This window comes from Cenococcum geophilum (genome assembly GCF_001692895.1).
Source record: "Cenococcum geophilum 1.58 unplaced genomic scaffold K441scaffold_48, whole genome shotgun sequence".
NCBI classification, from domain to species: Eukaryota; Fungi; Ascomycota; class Dothideomycetes; order Gloniales; family Gloniaceae; genus Cenococcum; species Cenococcum geophilum.
Window position 1 is genome coordinate 147,129 of NW_027137606.1, and position 19,378 is coordinate 166,506.

Sequence of the window (19,378 nt, forward strand, 5' to 3'; positions counted from 1 at the left end):
AATACCTATATAGAATAGGCAAGACGACATAAAGTCTAATTTTTACCAGAGAAATACCAGCTAATCTATTTTATAAGAAAACGTAACTAATCTATAGATCTTTAGTATATAATCCATATCTAAGGCTTTAGGGGTTAACTAGTTTAGGGCCTAAGGGTATTAGGAGTATAGGTAGACAGTAAGCTTTAGTGGAGCGTATATACGGCGTAAGCGGCCTATAAGGGCTAAGCATAGTACATCGCATTATCTAGGATCGTTAATTCTATATGGGGCCCATGCTTTTAGAGGTTACGCCTACTATATATAGCAGTTGTCCGGCTAACCATAACGTATAGGTCTAGTATTTAGGCCATTAGAGAATCTAAGAAAGGCCCCCCTAAGTTACTCCTTAAACCACTCTAAAAGGTCTAAATAGCCTGCCTTTAGAGTATAATAGGTGGATATAAGCGAACGGCCACAGTACTGCTTAAAAAGGAAGCCAATATTCCCCCCCTATAACTATATATTAAAGCCGCTGCAATATAAAGGGCCTAAAATAAATATAACTTTAATGTTATAAAGTATATTAAGACACGCCTAAATAAACTATAGAGGGACCCTAGGGCGCCCTATAGGAGAATAAACTAACAACCCTAAAGTAGGGAAGATATATTAGAGAAACAGGTAAAGAAAGCAGAAGAAGAATAGTGCTACTTTAGGGCCTAGGCCTATATAGAGGAGGAAGGGAGACGTATAAGAGACTAGTAAAGACAATAGTAAGAGAGAGAAAGGAGCTAAAATAGAGCATAAAAGAACGCTAGGAAACTATCTACTGTAATATAATACTAGTTAGACTAACGCTAGAGAGGTGTATAGGAGTTAAAGGTATAGAGGCTAACTAAAGCAAGAGGAACCTAAGCTGTAGTATAGTTAACGCTATAGGGGGTAAACACTCTAGGGCTCTAAGAAGGCCTAATAAAGGTAAAAAATATAATAGCGACACTCTTAAGAATAGAAATAATAGGACTAAAAGACTAGCTCTACCGAGTAGGTGTTCTAGTAGGTAGCCTAAGATATAAATATGGCTGGCTAAAACAGACACTAAAATATGTAATATTATTATGCCCTTTACGCACTAACTAAGAAGTAATACTTTTAGTAGCTAGCATAGAGAACTATAATATACTACTCTTAATATAAAAAGGCCTTAAGGCGGTTACCTAGTAGCTTATTAGCTAAAATATACTAAACTAGTTCTGGGTTATAAGGGAAATAGTAATAGAGGGTAGAGGGGTGAGTAACGGGCGCCCCCTAATGACTCTATAGTAGTAGAGTAAAGTTTGCGATACTAGCACGTCCGTAGGCTTATTACGGCAGTAGTAGTTTCTAAGGAGGTCAAAAAGCAAGGTAGTAGGAGCACTATAGGTAACTCGCAGGCGCCTCGTAGGCGCCTTATAGGCGAGTCCTAAAAGGCGGGGAGATGGATTACGGGGTTTTCTCAAATGGAGTTTTCTCCCTATATGTACATAAGGAGTAGTCCGCGTGGGCCCAATAGGGATCCGAATCGGACGTTAAGCAATGAATTATTATTATTATTATTAAATTAGTAATAGTAGCTTAACCTATATCTATAATAAGTCTAATACCTATTATAAAATCTAAAAAGCTTCTTAACCCTCTAATGTTTAATAGAAATTAAAATAACCTATAACCCTTTGTAACTAAGCTCCGCCTTAAACTTTTAATAAACTATAACCAATACCCTACTAAAGCTAGTAAAATTAGCTATAGAATATCTTATTTAAGTAAAGACGCTATATAAACTATAGACCTATTCTTCTATAACGGCACCTTTATTAATTTTAAAATCTTTATCTCTCTGCTAAAATAAATGTATAATAACGCTAGCTACGAATATATAGCTATTATAAAACTTAAGAATCTATAATAATAAAACTAAAACTTTACTAGCTTCTTTTAAAAAAATTTAGGTCTTATTAGCGAGCTAGATTAAAATAAAGCCGCTAGAGTTACTGCTCTTTAATAAGCTATTTTAGATAAGATTAGAGCCTAGTTAGTAGATAAAGAACTACTAAAAAACCTGCCTAAATTTACTATAATATATTAACGAATTAATAAGAACCTTTAATATAATAAATAGACTCGTTCTCTAAAGCTAACTACACCTCGCGTTTAAAGCTTTACGAAACTAGTATATACCCTAAAGCGCAACCTATCTCTAAAACCTAAAAGCCTTATATACAACCCTATAGACCTTAACGCCACTTAATTTTATATACCCTTAAAAACTAATAAATAAAGAATACAAGCTATAAATAGAGAATGCTTTAAATATAGTAAAAAGGGATATATTTAAAGGAATTACCGAACTTACCCCTTTAAAAAGGTCTGCTATAGTTCCTCTTAGTCCTTAAATTATACTTATTCTATAAATTATACTTAATTACTATAAAGTATTTTACCTTTAATTAACTTAGAAAACAAATTATCCTAAGGCTAAGTTGCGCCTTAGGATAGAAAGTAGAAGAGTATAAGTATCTAGGCTCTTTTAGTGCTAATATATAATATAACTCCCTTAATATACTTAGCGAAATTTAAATACTTAAAAAATAAAAGGAGGTATAAATCCTAATAGATAGCAGAGCTGCTAGTATAGGCTTTATTAATATAAACTACGTAAAAACCTAACGCCTAAATTTAAAGAAACTTAATAAGCCCTAAGGCCTATAAGTCTTTAATAGTAAACTCTTACTATATAGCGAACTAATATACTATACTCTTATAAAATTGTAAATAGGCAAATACCTTAAATACGTTTCCCTATTTATAATACCCCTAAAGTATTATAAAGTAATACTTAGATACGGATAGCTAAAACAATATAACCCTTTAATTAGCTAGGTTAAAGAAATACTTAAGTTCTATATAACCTACTGCTAAAGCTATTATTTAAAATACTACCTACCCTATAAATATATATATAACTATTTAAATTTAATATAATATAAATTGCCCTTACTATAAATCTTAAACTAATATAATAAAGTTATAACTGCTAATTGCGGTAAAGAATGCGAAAATAATATATTAAAACCCCTTAAAATTCGTATAATATAAGCCGCACCCTTTTATTTATTAGTAAGAAAACGAGACTGTAAGATCTTTATTATAATACTAAAAGATATTAAAAAGGCGTTAGAACTAAAGTAATATATTAACCCCTAACTCCTTATACCTAAAGAATATTATAATCTAATTAATATATTTAAGAAACGATTTATAGACTAACTACCCCTATATTAAGATAAGTATAATTTTAAAATAAAACTTAAACCTAGTATAACGCTAAAGTTTGGCCCGTTATATAGTATATCGCGAGAAGAGCTGCTTATAATATAATAATACTTTAAAGAGCACCTAAGGAAAGAATTTATTCGCCTTAGTTAATTACTATTTACCTTATTTATACTATTTATTAAAAAACCTAAGAGAGGCTTAAGGTTCTGTATTAATTATTAAGCCCTAAATATAATTATGATTTAAAACTAATATTCAATTCCTCTACTTTAAGAAATACTTAACTACTTAGCAAAAGTATAATACTTTATAAAGCTTAACGTAGTTACTACCTTTAATTAAATCTGTGTTTATAAAGGAGATAAGTAGTATATAGCTTTCTATACATAATAGGGACTTTTTAAATACCTAGTAATACTATTTAATATAAAGAACAGTCCTAATACGTTTTAGTAATATATTAATAATATACTTTACAAATTCTTTAATATATTTATTACCGCGTATATTAACAATATTTTAATCTATTTATCTTTGCTTTTTAAGTATTAAAAGTATATTTAAATAGTCCTTAAACGCCTATAAGACGCGGGTTGATAATACAATATTAAGAAATATAAGTTCTACGCGTTTAAAGTTATATACTTAGGCCTAATTATATCCTACAATAGAATTAAAATAAGCCCTAAGAAAATCACTATAATTATAAACTAGGAAAGTCCTAGTAGTATATAAAACATCTAAGGATTTCTAAAATTTGTAAATTTTTACCGTTAATTTATTAATTACTTTTTAAAAATTGTTTAGCTATTAGTAAACTTAATAAAAAAAAAGATTTATATGGACTACTAAATATAAATAAGCTTTTAATAACCTAAATATTACTTTATAATAACTTTTATTTTTACCTACTTTAATCTGGACCTTAAATATATTATTAAAATAGACTTATCTAATTATATATTAGGAGGAGTATTATCGCAATATAATAAGAACGGCGAGCTGCGCCCAGTAGCCTTTCTCTCCTAAAAACTTACCCCTACTAAATTAAACTATAAGATATATAATAAGGAACTACTTATAATTATTAGATACTTTAAACAATAGCGTTTAAAACTTAAAGGATTATTATTCCTAATATGCATATTAACGGACTATAAAAACCTATAGTACTTTATAAATATAAAGTAATTAATATAACGCCAAATTTATTAGGCTAAATATCTCTTATAATTTAACTTTAAGATTATATACTAACCTAGCAAACTTAATTAGAAGCCTAACTTATTAATATAATAATTATAGGACTTACCTATAAACGCCTCTAATAAACGGATTATAAATTAATTATAAATTTTACTGCCCCCTAAACGCTTTAAGAAACTACGCCCTATATTTTTAAATAAGGAGCTTAATAAAAATAAATTGGAAATTAATAAGTAGGATATAGAAATTAATAAATTAATAAAGCACAAATATAAAAATAACCCCTAGATAGTAGATATAATAAAAGCGATTTAAATAGGGAAATGGTAATATAAGGATATTGTTATAGAACCTCTCCGTGACACCTTATATACGTCTACCTATTTCCACCGACTTAGTAACTAAAGACTAACCATAAGATAGCAATTTAATAGCAATCTGCGGCAATCTGACAGCAACCTGTTATATTTTGCTATATTCTACTAAGTTCTACTAAGTTCTACTAAATTCTGTTAAGTTCTGCCAGGACTACTACCTAAATCCTATTCTGCCCTATATATATATTAACTAAGCAACTAAGTCCATAATATATACCCTTTCTTCCTATTTTCCTACCTTCTTTCCTTATATAACGTCTTAACTTCTTATATAGTTTATATATATAGCTTAATAATATCTACTTTACTATATATTACCGCCGCTTATACTTACTCCGTAATACTATATTATGTTAACTTTATATATAACCAAGGGCATGTTCGGTTGCAGCTCCATATTCAATATGGAGGCTCCATATTGTAACGGAAATGGAGCTCAAATATGAATATGAGGGTGTTGTTCGGTAAATCTGACGACTTTTGAATATGGAGCTCCTCCATATCGGTAAGCGCGTCAAATTTGCAAGCTATACTATATACAGTAGTTGTAATGAGGTTCTTGGCACCGTTTCAATATGGACCTTCGAGCTCCAGTTCCATATTCCATATCAATCTAGAACCCTCGCATACGCGCTAAAGTAACAACTTCTTATAATATGACGACTCCAAACACCCCAATCGCGATACTGCTGTCGCATTTACATGCCTTATATAATATTATTATTCTAACCTTCGTGATTACGATAAGCTTGTTTTTAAGGCGTTGCGGGCATTATTGTAGCTCTACAGCTCCTACGGGAGGCGGGCAAAGACGTAGGAAACGTTAATCGTAGAGAGGGTGTTGGCCGAGGAGGAGGCTCTATTGCTACACTAAAGTAGGGAGTCGCGATAGAGGCCTGGTGGCAGAGAGGGGCTCATTCGAATTTCTCACCGGCGTTAATTACGAAGTTAAATATGGAGCCTCATTCTGGAGCTGCAACCGAATAATCGACTTAATTACAGATTCAAATGAGCCACGGTGGTAGCCGCCACTAATTATAAAACGGGCGACACTAAAAGGCGCACGGATTGAACAGATTATGATATGGAGGCGATTTGCAACCGAACGTGCCCCAAAATATAAAACGACCCTAAAGCCCCTATAACGGCCGCTAGTATTATATCTATACTCTAAGAATAACTAGTAGAGATATAGAAGTCTTTTATAAACGCCCTTATATAAAACTAAGCCACTTTAAATTAATAATAAGCCGAATAAGAAGCACGACACTAGCGATTAATTAAGGACCTTTAAGAAGAAATCCGTATACTTAAGATGCCTATATTAGAGCCTTAAGACTAAATACTATCTCTAGAAATGAATACGTGGAATATAAGCCCCAAACCTATAGTAGCTGTTTACCCTAAACCGATTACTATACTATAACGATCTAAATGGCTACCTAACCCTCCGGTATTTATTGGTAAACGGTAAAAGCTCTAATTATTTCTAAGCTAGCTTAAGAATAAGCTAACTGGTAATATTAACTGTTACCTAACTAAAGCTAACTAACTCTATTACGCCCTAAGTTAACTAGAAAGAGAGGTAGCTAACCTTATTAAACCCCTTTAACTAAACTTAGTATAAAGCCTAGTTATACTTCTTAAAGCTATATATAGTAATCTAAACCGCTAAGCTACTGCTTAGAGAAAGATAAACTATATAGCTTAAGGAACAAAAAGTTTCCTAATATATTTCTCCGAATTTAACCGTTATATAAGAGAGACTGGCTAGAACGACTCTATACTAGTTAATAGCCTTATTAAATCTCTAAGCCCTAAACTAAAAACCTCCCTAATAGGCGTAGACCTACCTAGAGCCCTTAATGCCTGTGTAAACGTTATTAATAAATAGTATAATGATATACTACGCCTAATACTAAAGCTCGCTTCCTAATATAATACAGCAACCCTATAAATATCTACTAAGTTATTATCTTAGCCTAAGCACCCTGACGCTATAGATATTAACACTAGGACCCTAGAGTACGCCCTACTAGGGTCCTTTAAATAAAAAAGATGTATTAAGCTAGGCCTTTACTTTAAGTGCGGAAGTAAGAACTATATCTTAAAATACTGCCTTGTCCCCTTACCTACGCCCTAAAACGATTTATAAATGGCTAACGTTAGTAACTATTTATTGTACCTAACCTTAAGCTATTAATTACGGCCCTCCTTGTCTAGTTCTAGCCCTTTTTTTAATAAGCACCGTTTATAAGGACAAAGCTCTAATTAATATTCTATAAGAACCCCGCCCTAATTACCTCTAAAAGGAAGGTCCTAGAGCTAAGTCGCTCTTTAAGACAGCTCTGCTATAGGATTTTATTAAACATATTTAACGTTATAAACTCTAACTCTTAGGACTATAGTATAACTATTAACTGCCGCTTCTAGCAGAATAGTTAATAGGCTAATACTTAAATCCTAATTAATATAGGAGCTAGCGGCATAGGATTTATTAATAAGATCTTTATATAAGATAATAGTTTTACCCTAACCCCCCTTAACTAGTATATTAACGTATTTAGATTTAATAGTAAACGCACTGTCTTAGGCTGTATTACCTACGTAGTAGCCCTAAAACTCTAATACCTAAACTATAAAGAACTGATTAAGCTTTTTATTACTACCCTAGGTTACTTAATAATCCTTAAATAACCCTAGATAAAGCTATATAAGGTAACTATTAATTAAGACAACCTTAAGCTTCTATTTACCGCCTCCTGCTATAAGTAGAAGTGCCTTATAACTTGCTACTTAGACTTAAAACTAAAATTAAAAAAATCCACTAAGATCTACTAGTCTAAAATTTCTACGACTGTCTACCCTATACCCGAGGAATCGACCAGATTCTACTGATATAAGATTTCTACTAATGTCTATTCTACGCCCAAGGAATCTACCAGATTCTATTAGTATAAGAATTCCACCAAATTCCACTAATATAAGAATTCTACTAATACCTACTAAGGATCTAAAAACTTCACTAAATTTTATAAGTTATTACTAAGCACTATACCGCCCCGAGCTATGTAGAAGCTTAAGCTTAATATATAAAAATACTAAAAGGACTAGTATTCTACTATAAAAAGGATTTTTAAAGAACCTAAACCTAAATCTAATACTAACTCTATACCTAATACTGAACCTAAACCTAAATAAGAAACTATAGATAATCTAAGCGAGCTTAGCACCCTAGATATCCGCAAAATTAGGGCTACCCCGCTAGCGTAACTTACTAAGAAACCTAAATATACAATCTTCGCTATTACTATAGCTGATATTAAGAAGGCCTTAGTACTAAAGAAGTATACTGACCCTGCTATAAAGGTACTAGTAGAGTACTATAACCGCCTAAAGGTATTTTTATAAAAGGAAGCCGATAAGCTACCGGAATACCAATTATACGACTATAAGATTATACTTAAAGAAGGAAAGTAGCCTAGATTTAGACCCCTATATAGGATGTCCTAAAACGAACTTTAAGTGCTATAAAAGTATTTAGATAAGAACCCAAGCAAAGGATTTATTAGAGTAAGCTCGTCGCCTATAGCTGTATTAGTAATCTTTATTAAGAAACCTAGTAACGGTCTACGCTTCTATTACGGACGCTTTAAGTATAATACTACGACTACTTGAAGAGAAGTCGGAAGAAGCTAGTTGGTTAATTTAGGCATGGTCTAGGATAGAGCCGATAGAGCTATGTGACGAGGAATAGTAACTAAGGTTACATAACGTTGTACGTAGTATACGTAGTATATAAGAGGAACGTACGTACAATACGTATAACACGTATCTTACGTATAAAGGGGATTTCTTAGGAGTACGGTTGTGTATTTAAAGGACCACAGTCCCTACCTAGATAGTTCTCTCCTTTGTAGTGAATCTTAGAATACAATTAGAGTTAATCTATTGGGCAACCACTCCACTAGTTATTATTACGTTATTGACTTCTTATTTACCTATATACCTAGCCTATTAATAAGTCCACCATAGTTCCTGCTATAAGGCTTCGTTATATATTCACTACTAAGGTTACGGTATTAACAAAGTTAAACAATATGCTACTAAAAGTAGCCACTACAATGCTATCGACGGCGGCAACTACTTTAAGATTAGGTAACGACACTAGTATAGCAGATACTAACTTATAGCAACCTATAACGGTTGGACAACTATAAGAGATAGTTAACCAGTTAACAACTAATAATGCAGCGCTGGAAGAAAGGGTTAATAGGATAAGAGCAGCAAAGATTAAGCTACTATTAATTAAGAGATACTTAGGAGAGAGATTAAAGCTTAAAGGATTTCTTATATAAATGCACTTTAAGGTTACGTAAGAAGGGGTAAAGCTACTAACACTTATGGATCGAATAGCGTATGCGGGATTATTCCTATTAGGAAAGGCACTTAAATAGTTTAAATTTTACCTTATAGAGATATAAGTAAATGGGATAACGACCATTAATTAAGAGGTGCAGTTTATGTTCTTAAGCTAGGAAGGGTTTATAGAGCAACTTATATAGATATTTGGAGACCTAGAGGCAGTAACCACGGCGGAAAGAAAACTTTAAAATATTACGTAACGAACCTTAGTAATTAAGTATACAACGCAGTTCTAGACGTTAGTAATATAAGTAGAGTGGAATAATAGGGCGCTTATAGCATAGTATAAGTAAGGACTTAAGGCTAAAGTCTAGGACGTAATTATCCTAATAGAAGATATAGACACCCTAAGGGAACTAATAGATTAAGTAATTAAGATTAATAATTAAATCTACCAAAGGGAACAGGCTAAGAGAGGCTAAGATAGAGTTTTATAGTCATATAAGGTATAGAGTACGCAACGACTAAAGCTAAGTTAAAAACTATAGTATAGCGCAGAGCTAATAGATCTAAGTAGTACTAAAGAATCTAGAAGATAGAATAAGAAATTATAGAAACCTAGAGGATAAGGATTAAGTAATTAAAGGTTTAAGGAGCAGAGGCCAAACTAGGGATCTTAATAGTAAAAGACGTTTAGGCGGACTCTATAGTAAGAAAAATGGTTTAAAGAAGGAGCTTATATAAATTGCGGAAAATAGGGTTATTATATTAGAGACTGTAGAAGTGGTTAAAGTTACTATATAGTAAAGGGTATAAGACTAGTAGACAATATATACGTATAAAGGGACGATAATATACTATAAGGAACAAAAGAATATTTAATTAAAAGTTTTGCGTTTTGTTATAATAACGTATACTAAATTTATAAGGACGCTAAGTATAGTATAAGCTATTAGCCACAGGAGCCAAGTTTATTAAAATGTTAAGAAACTAACAAACTAGTTCACAGATCGGACATTAAGGACGATGAATTCGACATAGGCGAAACATTCCGTAACAATGAGGCAACGAAGGCGGCTTACTAGGAGTACGTAGCTATTGGAGATGTTATATAAGAGGCAGAGGATAATTCCGCCATAGAGTAAGGAACATTAGTAGGGATTAAGACCCTACTAGATACGATGTCTATCGCTTCGCAAGACGTAAAAGAAGTAGGATAGTAAACTACTTTAGCACTTAATAAAGGCAAAAGGCCAAAGGCTTAAGATTCTTAAGATGAGATAAGAGACGACCAAGATTCTTAAGACGAGATGATGTAAGCTTAAGGACCTATAATGGACGATAACCGATAGAGTAGAGTAACGGCTTAGTTCAGTAATATATAAATAAGCTTAGGACGAAGTTTCCTAAAGGTATAAGACTCTTAAGACGAGATAAGTAAGATTTAAGACTCTTAAGATAAGATAAGAATACTAGTAAAGCCTAGTTAGACTAAGGCTAGAGCTAAGCTTAAGATAAAAGCAAGCTTAGGATTAAGAATCTAAAGGGGTTAAGAATTTAGAGTATAAATAAGGACACCCACAAATAAGAGGTAAGAGGCTTCTTTATAGATTAGAGAATCTACAGCATAAACAGTAATTAGACTAGGAGACAGATATATAGACCCAGAAGACTTACTAGGAGAACGTAGTGTTCGGCCTAAAGATTAAAACGTTAATACTAAGATTAAAAAGCAAGAAGACTTTAAGGATCTAAGCGCAAGACGCAAACAAAAAAAACTATAGAAGAATTTAGATAGAGAATTATTGCATAGCAAGAATAAAAACTAGATAAAAGATCTAGTATATTGGGACGTATAAGGGATAGAGCACTAGTACAAAGAATTACTAATAGGCTTAGAGTAGGTATATTAAGAGCTAAGTGGCTTACTAAACTAGAAAACGAAGAGGATTTAGGGATCTCTACTAGGTTCAAAGAACGACACACTAAAAGCTATCACAACGTAGTAATAAGAAGATACTTCTTTACAGACAAGCCGTATATACTTTAGCAGCTATACTAAAAGTGGTATAGGCAAAGGCATAACGACTAGTAGGAAGATTTCTATATATAGTTGGATAAATAAGTTATTTAAGACCACCTAATTACAGAGAAGGCTATAAATTACATTAAAGGAGCCTTAATTATAACGTTAAAGGATTTAGAGGAATAATTAAAGGACTAGAGAAATAAGAGACGCATCTCAATACCTGCGAATAAAGTTATAATATTTAGATTAGTATAATAGAGGTTTAAACTTAAAGATAAAGATAAGTTAAGAGTTAACCCAAAGCACCTAGTACACTATACGCTATTATGGATTATATACGTAGATAACGTATATAAGATGCATAAAAATCTAAAGAAAAAGAATTAGAAATACCCTATAAGGATATATTAGGCGCCAGATAAGCAATAGTATAGAAATGCTAAGTATATATATAGCTGGCATCCAGCAGAAGTTTAAGAGGAAGGAGATTTAATACTTTAACTAGAAAGATTCCTTATAGAAGAATACTTAGACGGATAATAGTAGTGGAAATGCCTAGAGAACACGTGTCTATAGTATATAAAAAATAAAAAGTAAACTAGGTATTAGCTAAAGAGCGAGCTAAGTATATAAGGATTAAGCAGCTAATAGTTAGGAAAAGTAAAGGCCTACGGGACTAAAGGGAGCCAGTGGTAGAGCCTTAGACCCTTAAAGGAATTTAAAGATAACACCTAAATTTATAAGTTAAATAGTAGGATTAGTAGTTTAAAGCGCTAATAGATAGTAGAGTAACGCGGAACTATATCTTACTAATAGTAGTTAAAAGAATAGGTTTACCTTATAGACAGAAGGAGCAACCTTACCTATTAGTTATAATTTTAGGAGATCTAATAGCCTACGGAGGAGGGATTATTAATCTTAAAATAGGACCTATTTAGATAACCATTAAAGGAAGATAAATTAAGATGTCTTTTAATATCCTACTATTAGGACGGGATAAGGCAGTATTAAGCATGCCTTAGTTACAGGAATATAATCTAAGGATTAATTAGATTATAGGTTAGGTCGATATTAGGAATACTTAACGCTATAAGATGTAATAACAAGCTAAGTTAGTATGGTACTAAGTAGGAGCAACCTATAAAGAAACGGAAAAAGGGCTAAGCCATATACTAAAGAGATACTATAAGTATAGCAAGAAACTCTAGTTACTAGAAAGTAAAAAGCTATTAGAGTATATAGTATAGGACTATAAGATAGAGTTAGAACCAGGAATAAGTTTAAGGTTTTTTCCAATTTATAAGCTTACTAAAGAGGAAGGTAGAGTATTAAAAGAGTTTATCTAAGAAAACCTATAAAAGGGATATATTAGACCATCGCAGTTATTAGCAGGTTATCTAGTACTATTTATACCAAAGAAAAACGGTAAACTAAGGCTATATATCGACTATAAACAGTTAAATAGCATTACTAGAAAGGATAGGTATCCTTTACCCTTAATTAGTAAAATCTAAGATAGGATAGGCAACGTATAAATCTTTACAAAGATAGATCTAAGGTAGGCGTACTATTAGATCTAAATTAAGAAAGGCGATAAATGGAAGGCAGCCTTTAGGTCAAAGGAAGGACTATATAAACTATTAGTTATACAATTCGGGCTTATAAACACACTAGTAACGTTTTAGAAGCGTATTAATAATATATTAGGAGAATACTTAAATAAATTTGTTATAGTATACCTTAATAATATTATTATCTACTTAATAACTAAGGAAGAACACGGGGAACATGTTAAATAGGTCTTAAAGAGACTATAAAAAGAATAGATGCTAGTAGCAATTAAGAAATACAAGTTCTTCACTAAAAAGACTAATTTTATTAGATTTATTATTAAACTAAGCCAACTTAGCATAGATTTAAAGAAGATTAAGGCTATAGCAAATTGGCAATGTCACGGGATGGGGGCAGTGGCTATAAAGCGTATGTATTTGAGGAGTCTACAAGACGTTACGCGATTGATCGTAAGGGTCGAGGGCGTAAGGAGGTGATATACCTACGTGTAGCTGATATAAGCTGTACGCGAGGTGTACGTAAGAGCACGGGGCTCTCCTATAGAGGCCCCTGCGGTGGGGTTCTGTAATACTACCCCCCCTCTTATAGAGGCGGAGCTCCGGCGACGCTGTGGTTACTATATATATATAGAAGAGACACTTAAGGTATAGAAACCATCTTTATCGTCGGCTGTATATTCCTATACTTATATATAGTCGCGCTTCCAATTACTTAACTTTTGCTAATTTAGTACGTAGTATACGATTTCCTTAGCTACTTAGTTAAGGTCGTTTAGATCCGCACCTATCCGCTTCTAGTATTTTAAGGAGGAGTATACTTAAATAAAGTATAGCCTAATTTAAGAAGGGTCTAGGTTACGACGGTCTATATTAGCTTATATAGAATTCTAGCTAACGACCTTCCTTCTATATTTATAAAGAAATACTATAAACGCGTCCTTAAAATTAGATATTTTAAGACTATTAGCTAATATCCCTACTATCCGCTATTTTATAAGACTAAGACCGTATTAGGATATATAGGCGTATTAATCCGTTTTTAAACCCTAAGGAGTTAATTGCATATCAATATAACGTATTAGTTTAGTTAATTATAGTAATATACTACGTTCTGGGGTAGATATAGTCCTGGAATTATAATATAATAACTAACTCTCTGTTACTAGTATAGATACGCACTAGGTGTTATATAGGTAGATATATAACTTAAAATTACTCTATTTATTTATTTAATTTTAATACGCCTTTATAGCGTACTTATAGGCAGCTTCTCCGTTTAATATATTATAACTATTAGTAGTACTAAACTGGCAGATATAATTTATAAAATAGATTATAGTATAAAACTTTAGGAAGTTAAAATGCCCCTTATCTAAATCCCTTACCTTAGGTTAGAAACCTTAAAACACTTCTTTTAGTTTATTAATCTAATATAGCGCATGCTCTATATACCGGAGTATCTCCTTATTATAAGTTTGGTACTATACTATAGTAATAAAATCTAGTATTGCCTAAGTAAAGTGTATTATATATAGTGCCTTACTAGTAAAAAGTGAAGCTAGGGCTAGCGGCATATTGATATCTCTTTAATATCTTTCCGAACCCCTTCTAGGACAAGCCCTTATAATCTCCCTACTATAAGGTAATAGCAATTAGGGGCTAACTATAAGAAGAGGGGGGGGCAATATAAGGGATATTATTGCGGTTACCTTAGGTTGCCCTTAGAACAACCCCTAAATACCTTTTAGATAGTTACTAGTTACGTACTAGAGGCATATACCTATAGTATATAGTTTCTATAATCCTAAAGGCCTTACCTCTTTAAGGATTTATCTCTTTTGCCAATTTATTCTATTCTATAATTATATCCTTATAACCCCTTATATAAAGCTTCTAATTATTAAATATAGAGTTAGTCCCATCTATAAGTAATAAGGGGTCTGTAACCTTCGCGGATCTTAATAGTATAGTGCGTTAGGCTAGTGCCTTAAGGACTGTAGTAAGTCTATTTAATAGGTTTTCTTAAAATATAGGGGTGTTTCTAGTTTTAAGCAGTTCTCATAGCCGTTTAATTTTAGTATTAGCTGCTGTAAGCTCCGCCTAGAGGATTAAAATATTAATTATTTCTTCGTCTAAGGTATTTATAGTTCCTATAGCTGCCTTACCTACTACTATATTTTGTGGCATAGTGGTAGAGATATTAGGTAATTCTAGGTAATTTCTTTAGGGATTCTAGTCTATGCGTGTCTTATAGGTCCTTTCCTTAGGGTTCTGTTCTTTTCCTTTAGGTCCTATCCTTATAGTTCTAGTAATGTCCTTAGGGTCCTATTCTATATCCTTATCCTATTTATAGTCTTATAGATATTTTTAAGTTCCTTTTTAGGAAGAAAGAGTGGTAATAAGCTTTAGATAATATTAGCGACTTAGTTGGTTAAGGCACGAGTATAGTAAGAGGGACGCGCAAGCCTATATAATTAAATACTCTATAAACGAGGATCTAAAGCTAGAGAAAGGAAAGAAGAAGAAGAGCAGCGCCGGTTAAAGTAAGGTTCTTTTATACGGTTCTCTAATTACGTAACTATAAAGTTTTATTAAGTTCTACTAGCTAAATTCTACTGTTTTCTGCTAGTGCTGTAATAAGTATAAAGCTATCTAGTAGAGAAAGATATACCCTAAATACTAAAACGTATATAAGGCGCGAAGACTTCTTAAAAGGGTAATACGCTTAAGTATATAAGCTAGGAAATTCTCTACCTATAAGTAGTAGAGAAAGAAAAGAAAATATAGGAGCTATTATAATACTAAGCGGAGACCTAGCGCCCCACTAGTAGAGTACTACTATAGCGATAAAGGGTAGGAGGCTACTAGTATAAATAGAGAACCACTATATATACTACAAGATAGATAAACCTTAAGTAAAAACGGCGTTAAAAAAAGGAGTAAAGGTATAAAGAGTAGCTATATAGAATACCCTATACTCCTTCTATATAAAGAATTAACGAAGGCAAAATCTATACCCGCCTTCCTACTATAGATAGAGATCTTAGAACTAAATATATAATTTATAAGTATTTATATTTTAGATACTATATAATATATATAGATAGCCTATATAGTTAGTTTGCTATATACTACCTTACCATAACTACCACTTAATAAGAGACTAGTTATTAAAGATGGAGTTATATTAGGAAATTAGAAATTGGTTTATTATTTAGCAAGATACTTTACTTAATAACTTACCACTTTAGCGTTCCCTACTAACCGATTTTATCTCTTTATTACCCTAGCTCCCTTTTTTCTTACCTTTAGTTTACTTTAGTTACTATACTACTACTATACTATCCCTAATTATAATATTTTCCTTTTTTAGTAATGCATTTTCTTATATTTATAAAACTAATTACTTATATTAAGCTAACAATTACCCTCCCTATTTTAGATTTGCTAATAACTATAATTATTACCGCTTATAATTAATATATTAAAATCTACTTATCTTATTAAACCCTAGTAAATTATAGGCATTTAATATACCATGCCTAGGCGTGATATCCTCCTATATAGATTAAATGACTACTATAATGCTAGGTGCAATTATATATACTACACTAGCCCTTCTTTATGCCAGAATAGACTAAAATATAAAGGGCGAATTTTTAGTAAACTGTATAGTAATCCCTATATAATAATAAGTAAAGAGGAATAGTATAAAATATAAGCCAAAAATGAGTAGATAGGTAGTAGGGATATTGTCTATGCCTTAGCCAATTTAAGTAGCTATAGAGATTCTCCCTGTATAACCGCTGAGGCGAAGGTTACAAAAGATACTGTTAAGGTATATATAATGTATTATTGATAGAGCTTGTAAACTGTAGATAATTTAGCGCTGCTTAGTGACATAAAATGCCTTATAAAGTGGGAGTCCTAAATTCTGTAATGTGGCAACGTAGTACTACCGACAGTAGTGATGTGATACTATCGATAGCGGTGTTAGAGTGTTAAGGAGCTAATAGAACAGTACACCAGGCGGGCTAATTACGGGCTATTCCCTAATTATAACTTGGCAGTATTTGCGGTAATGTAAGAATAAGAGCCTGTGGAAATTATTATAGTTTTACTAGTGCTAAAATCTACAATACTAATCACGTAATAAGTCTTCTATTATATGTTTCCTTGCCCTCCCGGAGGGGATGGCACGCCAGACCTCCAGAGACCACATTTCGTAGCCGTTTACTTAATACCTAACAAGCCCACTCTACTGTGGTTGAAAGACTCAACTCTGAGGAGGGATTTTGAGTGTCCCAAGACTGTGAAGCCAGATCTTCCCACGACACTGTTCCTCGAACGCATGCCGAGCCTTGGTAGTGTGAAACACCCATTGGATCGCCGTCCTACGCTCACCCGCGATCTGAACAGTGAGAATATCCTCGTCCGTGATTTGGCTCCAGTGAGTAAGCTGCTCGAACTTGCGGTTGGTGCCCGAAGCGATGTGACCAATGAGGATATCATATTGTTCGATATGGACTAATTCTCGAGGCAAATCTTCACAACGCCGGCTATGGTAGACAAGCTTCCTCCATTCATCCTTCGGTGTCTGCCTTTCGCCGCACCAGAGATAGTAGGTCGTGAGATTCCTCATTAGGCTTTCGGGAATAGCAACTTGGATCATCACGATTTCGGAAATGTCGACCTTATGCTTCGTCCACTGAGCATATCGGTCGGCAGTTTCCCTCTGTGGTGTCCAGTAGGCCAATCTCCTTTGGCTATTGAAATCTCCCGGTATCGTAGAGATGGCGGCAAGTTTGATCTCTTGTGTTACTTGGTTGTAGAATGCTTCAGATCGCGCCCGGTCTCCAGCTCTCCAAAGCATTGTATAACCTAACAGGTCGGAAGGAGTGGCATATGTGGTTGCGACTGAGGGAGTAGGCTGGTTATCGGCTATTTCGCAAGACGGGAAAGAAAATGTGGCTGCCTGAGAGTTCGGCGACGGCGGTTTGACCGCCAGCTTACAACTCGTCGGGCTAAGGAGGGGTGGTAGTTCTGAGGTGGGTCCTGCTGCTTTTTGGCCTTGCGAGGCCTTCTTAGGCTGCTTAGATCGAGCGTCTGCTACTTTTTGATCCTTTGCAGCCTTCTGGAGTTGCTGAAGTCGAGTTCTTTCCATTATTAGCCGGCGATCCATATCTTTTAGCGCACCATAACAAATCTCCATTGCGTCTAGAACCCAGTATTTGCAGGTGGCGGTGAATCGAATGTCGTCAAATTTAGGAAGAAGGATAGTTCTCCGCAGCTTTTGATTAATGCCCATGGCTCTCATACAGGCATCCCAGTCGTCCGTTGACGTTGTTGCATCAGGGACATCAACCTCCTCGATGTGCCATCTCACATAATCAAAGAAATCCCCGTCGAAAGCTTCATCTACGGCGGTGACATAACGATCCCACAGAATCGCTGCTTGCTCGCTGGTGAACCCCATGTACATGTATGTTTCAATGCTGTGGAGCACAGCTGGAATTTCTACCTCGCTAGCCTCTTCGCCGACGAATGATGCATCAAAATGCTTATGGGAAATGGGTTGACCGGGAGAGAGAGATAATGCCGTAGACCGTGAGGGCGGACGTGAGATGGCAGCTGTAGAGATTCTCCGATAATTATTGCGAATAGGTGACATTAAGCCTTGTGATTTAAAAAAGTTTGCAACATTATCTGACACCGTTCTCGGCATAGATGTTGTCGCCATATTAAGATGTTCTTCGAAAAGTGAGGAGTTTGCGGGAAGTGTTGAGTCAGTTAACCGGCCGACTTACACGTGCAACTGCGCCAAGGCTGCTTCTCATTGGCTAACGTTCCCTGCCTATGTTTCGGAAATAGTTACTTATACATAACTTAGAGCGATTGGGCAATGCCGAATGTGCATTCTTTGTAGACGGACGACGCAAGGACAAAAGGGCAATTCTGTAAGGTACGCATTGAAGCACCCCTTATAGATGCGCCAAGGGCGGCTTCTCGTTGGGCTGGCGACTAGGTTCGGAGTTTTTCGACATAATCACTTATTATTATTGATCGGTCGGGGTAGGACTTTCCAGAGCCAGTCTTAGGCGTTCGTGGCAGAGTGTACAGCAGCTTCCTTTTGCCTTCATAATAATTGATCCTTTGCTGTAAGAATTCGCCTTCCGAACCTCGTCCTATGTCTAGTTATGTGTCTAGATTTGTTTATTAGTCTCTTTAAAGCTCGAGCTCGCTCGTCAAACTGTTTTTATATATATTTTTTTTAATATCCATTGTATTATACTACGTACAATACTGCGCATGCAGCCTCTAGGCTATGGCGCTATAGTTCTATATATATGAATCCTTTCTAGGCAGCTTAATATATACTAGTAGCTATGTCCTAGTAGTTTATAAATTCCTAAACTAGGGGTTTATAGCTTCCTAGTAATACTAGGTTACTTGCAACTATTAGGTAGTAAAAAACGGTAGGAAAATGGTAGAAAAAATCGAAATAAAATCATGAGTAATCCTAACGCCTATCC

The 19,378-nt window shown here is 33.9% G+C and overlaps 2 protein-coding genes across 2 annotated transcripts; one reads left to right on the forward strand and one right to left on the reverse strand.

The window, feature by feature from the left end:
* Positions 1-8,417: 8,417 nt before the first annotated feature.
* On the forward strand, positions 8,418-12,788 carry K441DRAFT_580188 (uncharacterized protein; the record flags this gene model as incomplete). The annotated part of the gene is made up of 2 exons (XM_067644367.1): positions 8,418-8,502; positions 12,676-12,788. Coding segments are annotated over 2 exons (198 nt in total), but the record flags the coding sequence as incomplete, so codon positions are not given.
* Positions 12,789-16,939: 4,151 nt separating this feature from the next.
* On the reverse strand, positions 16,940-18,605 carry K441DRAFT_666276 (uncharacterized protein). The gene has a single exon (XM_067649639.1). The coding sequence runs from the start codon at positions 18,583-18,585 to the stop codon at positions 17,122-17,124; it is 1,464 nt and encodes a 487-aa protein (XP_067499746.1). The 5' UTR covers positions 18,586-18,605; the 3' UTR covers positions 16,940-17,121.
* Positions 18,606-19,378: the final 773 nt, after the last annotated feature.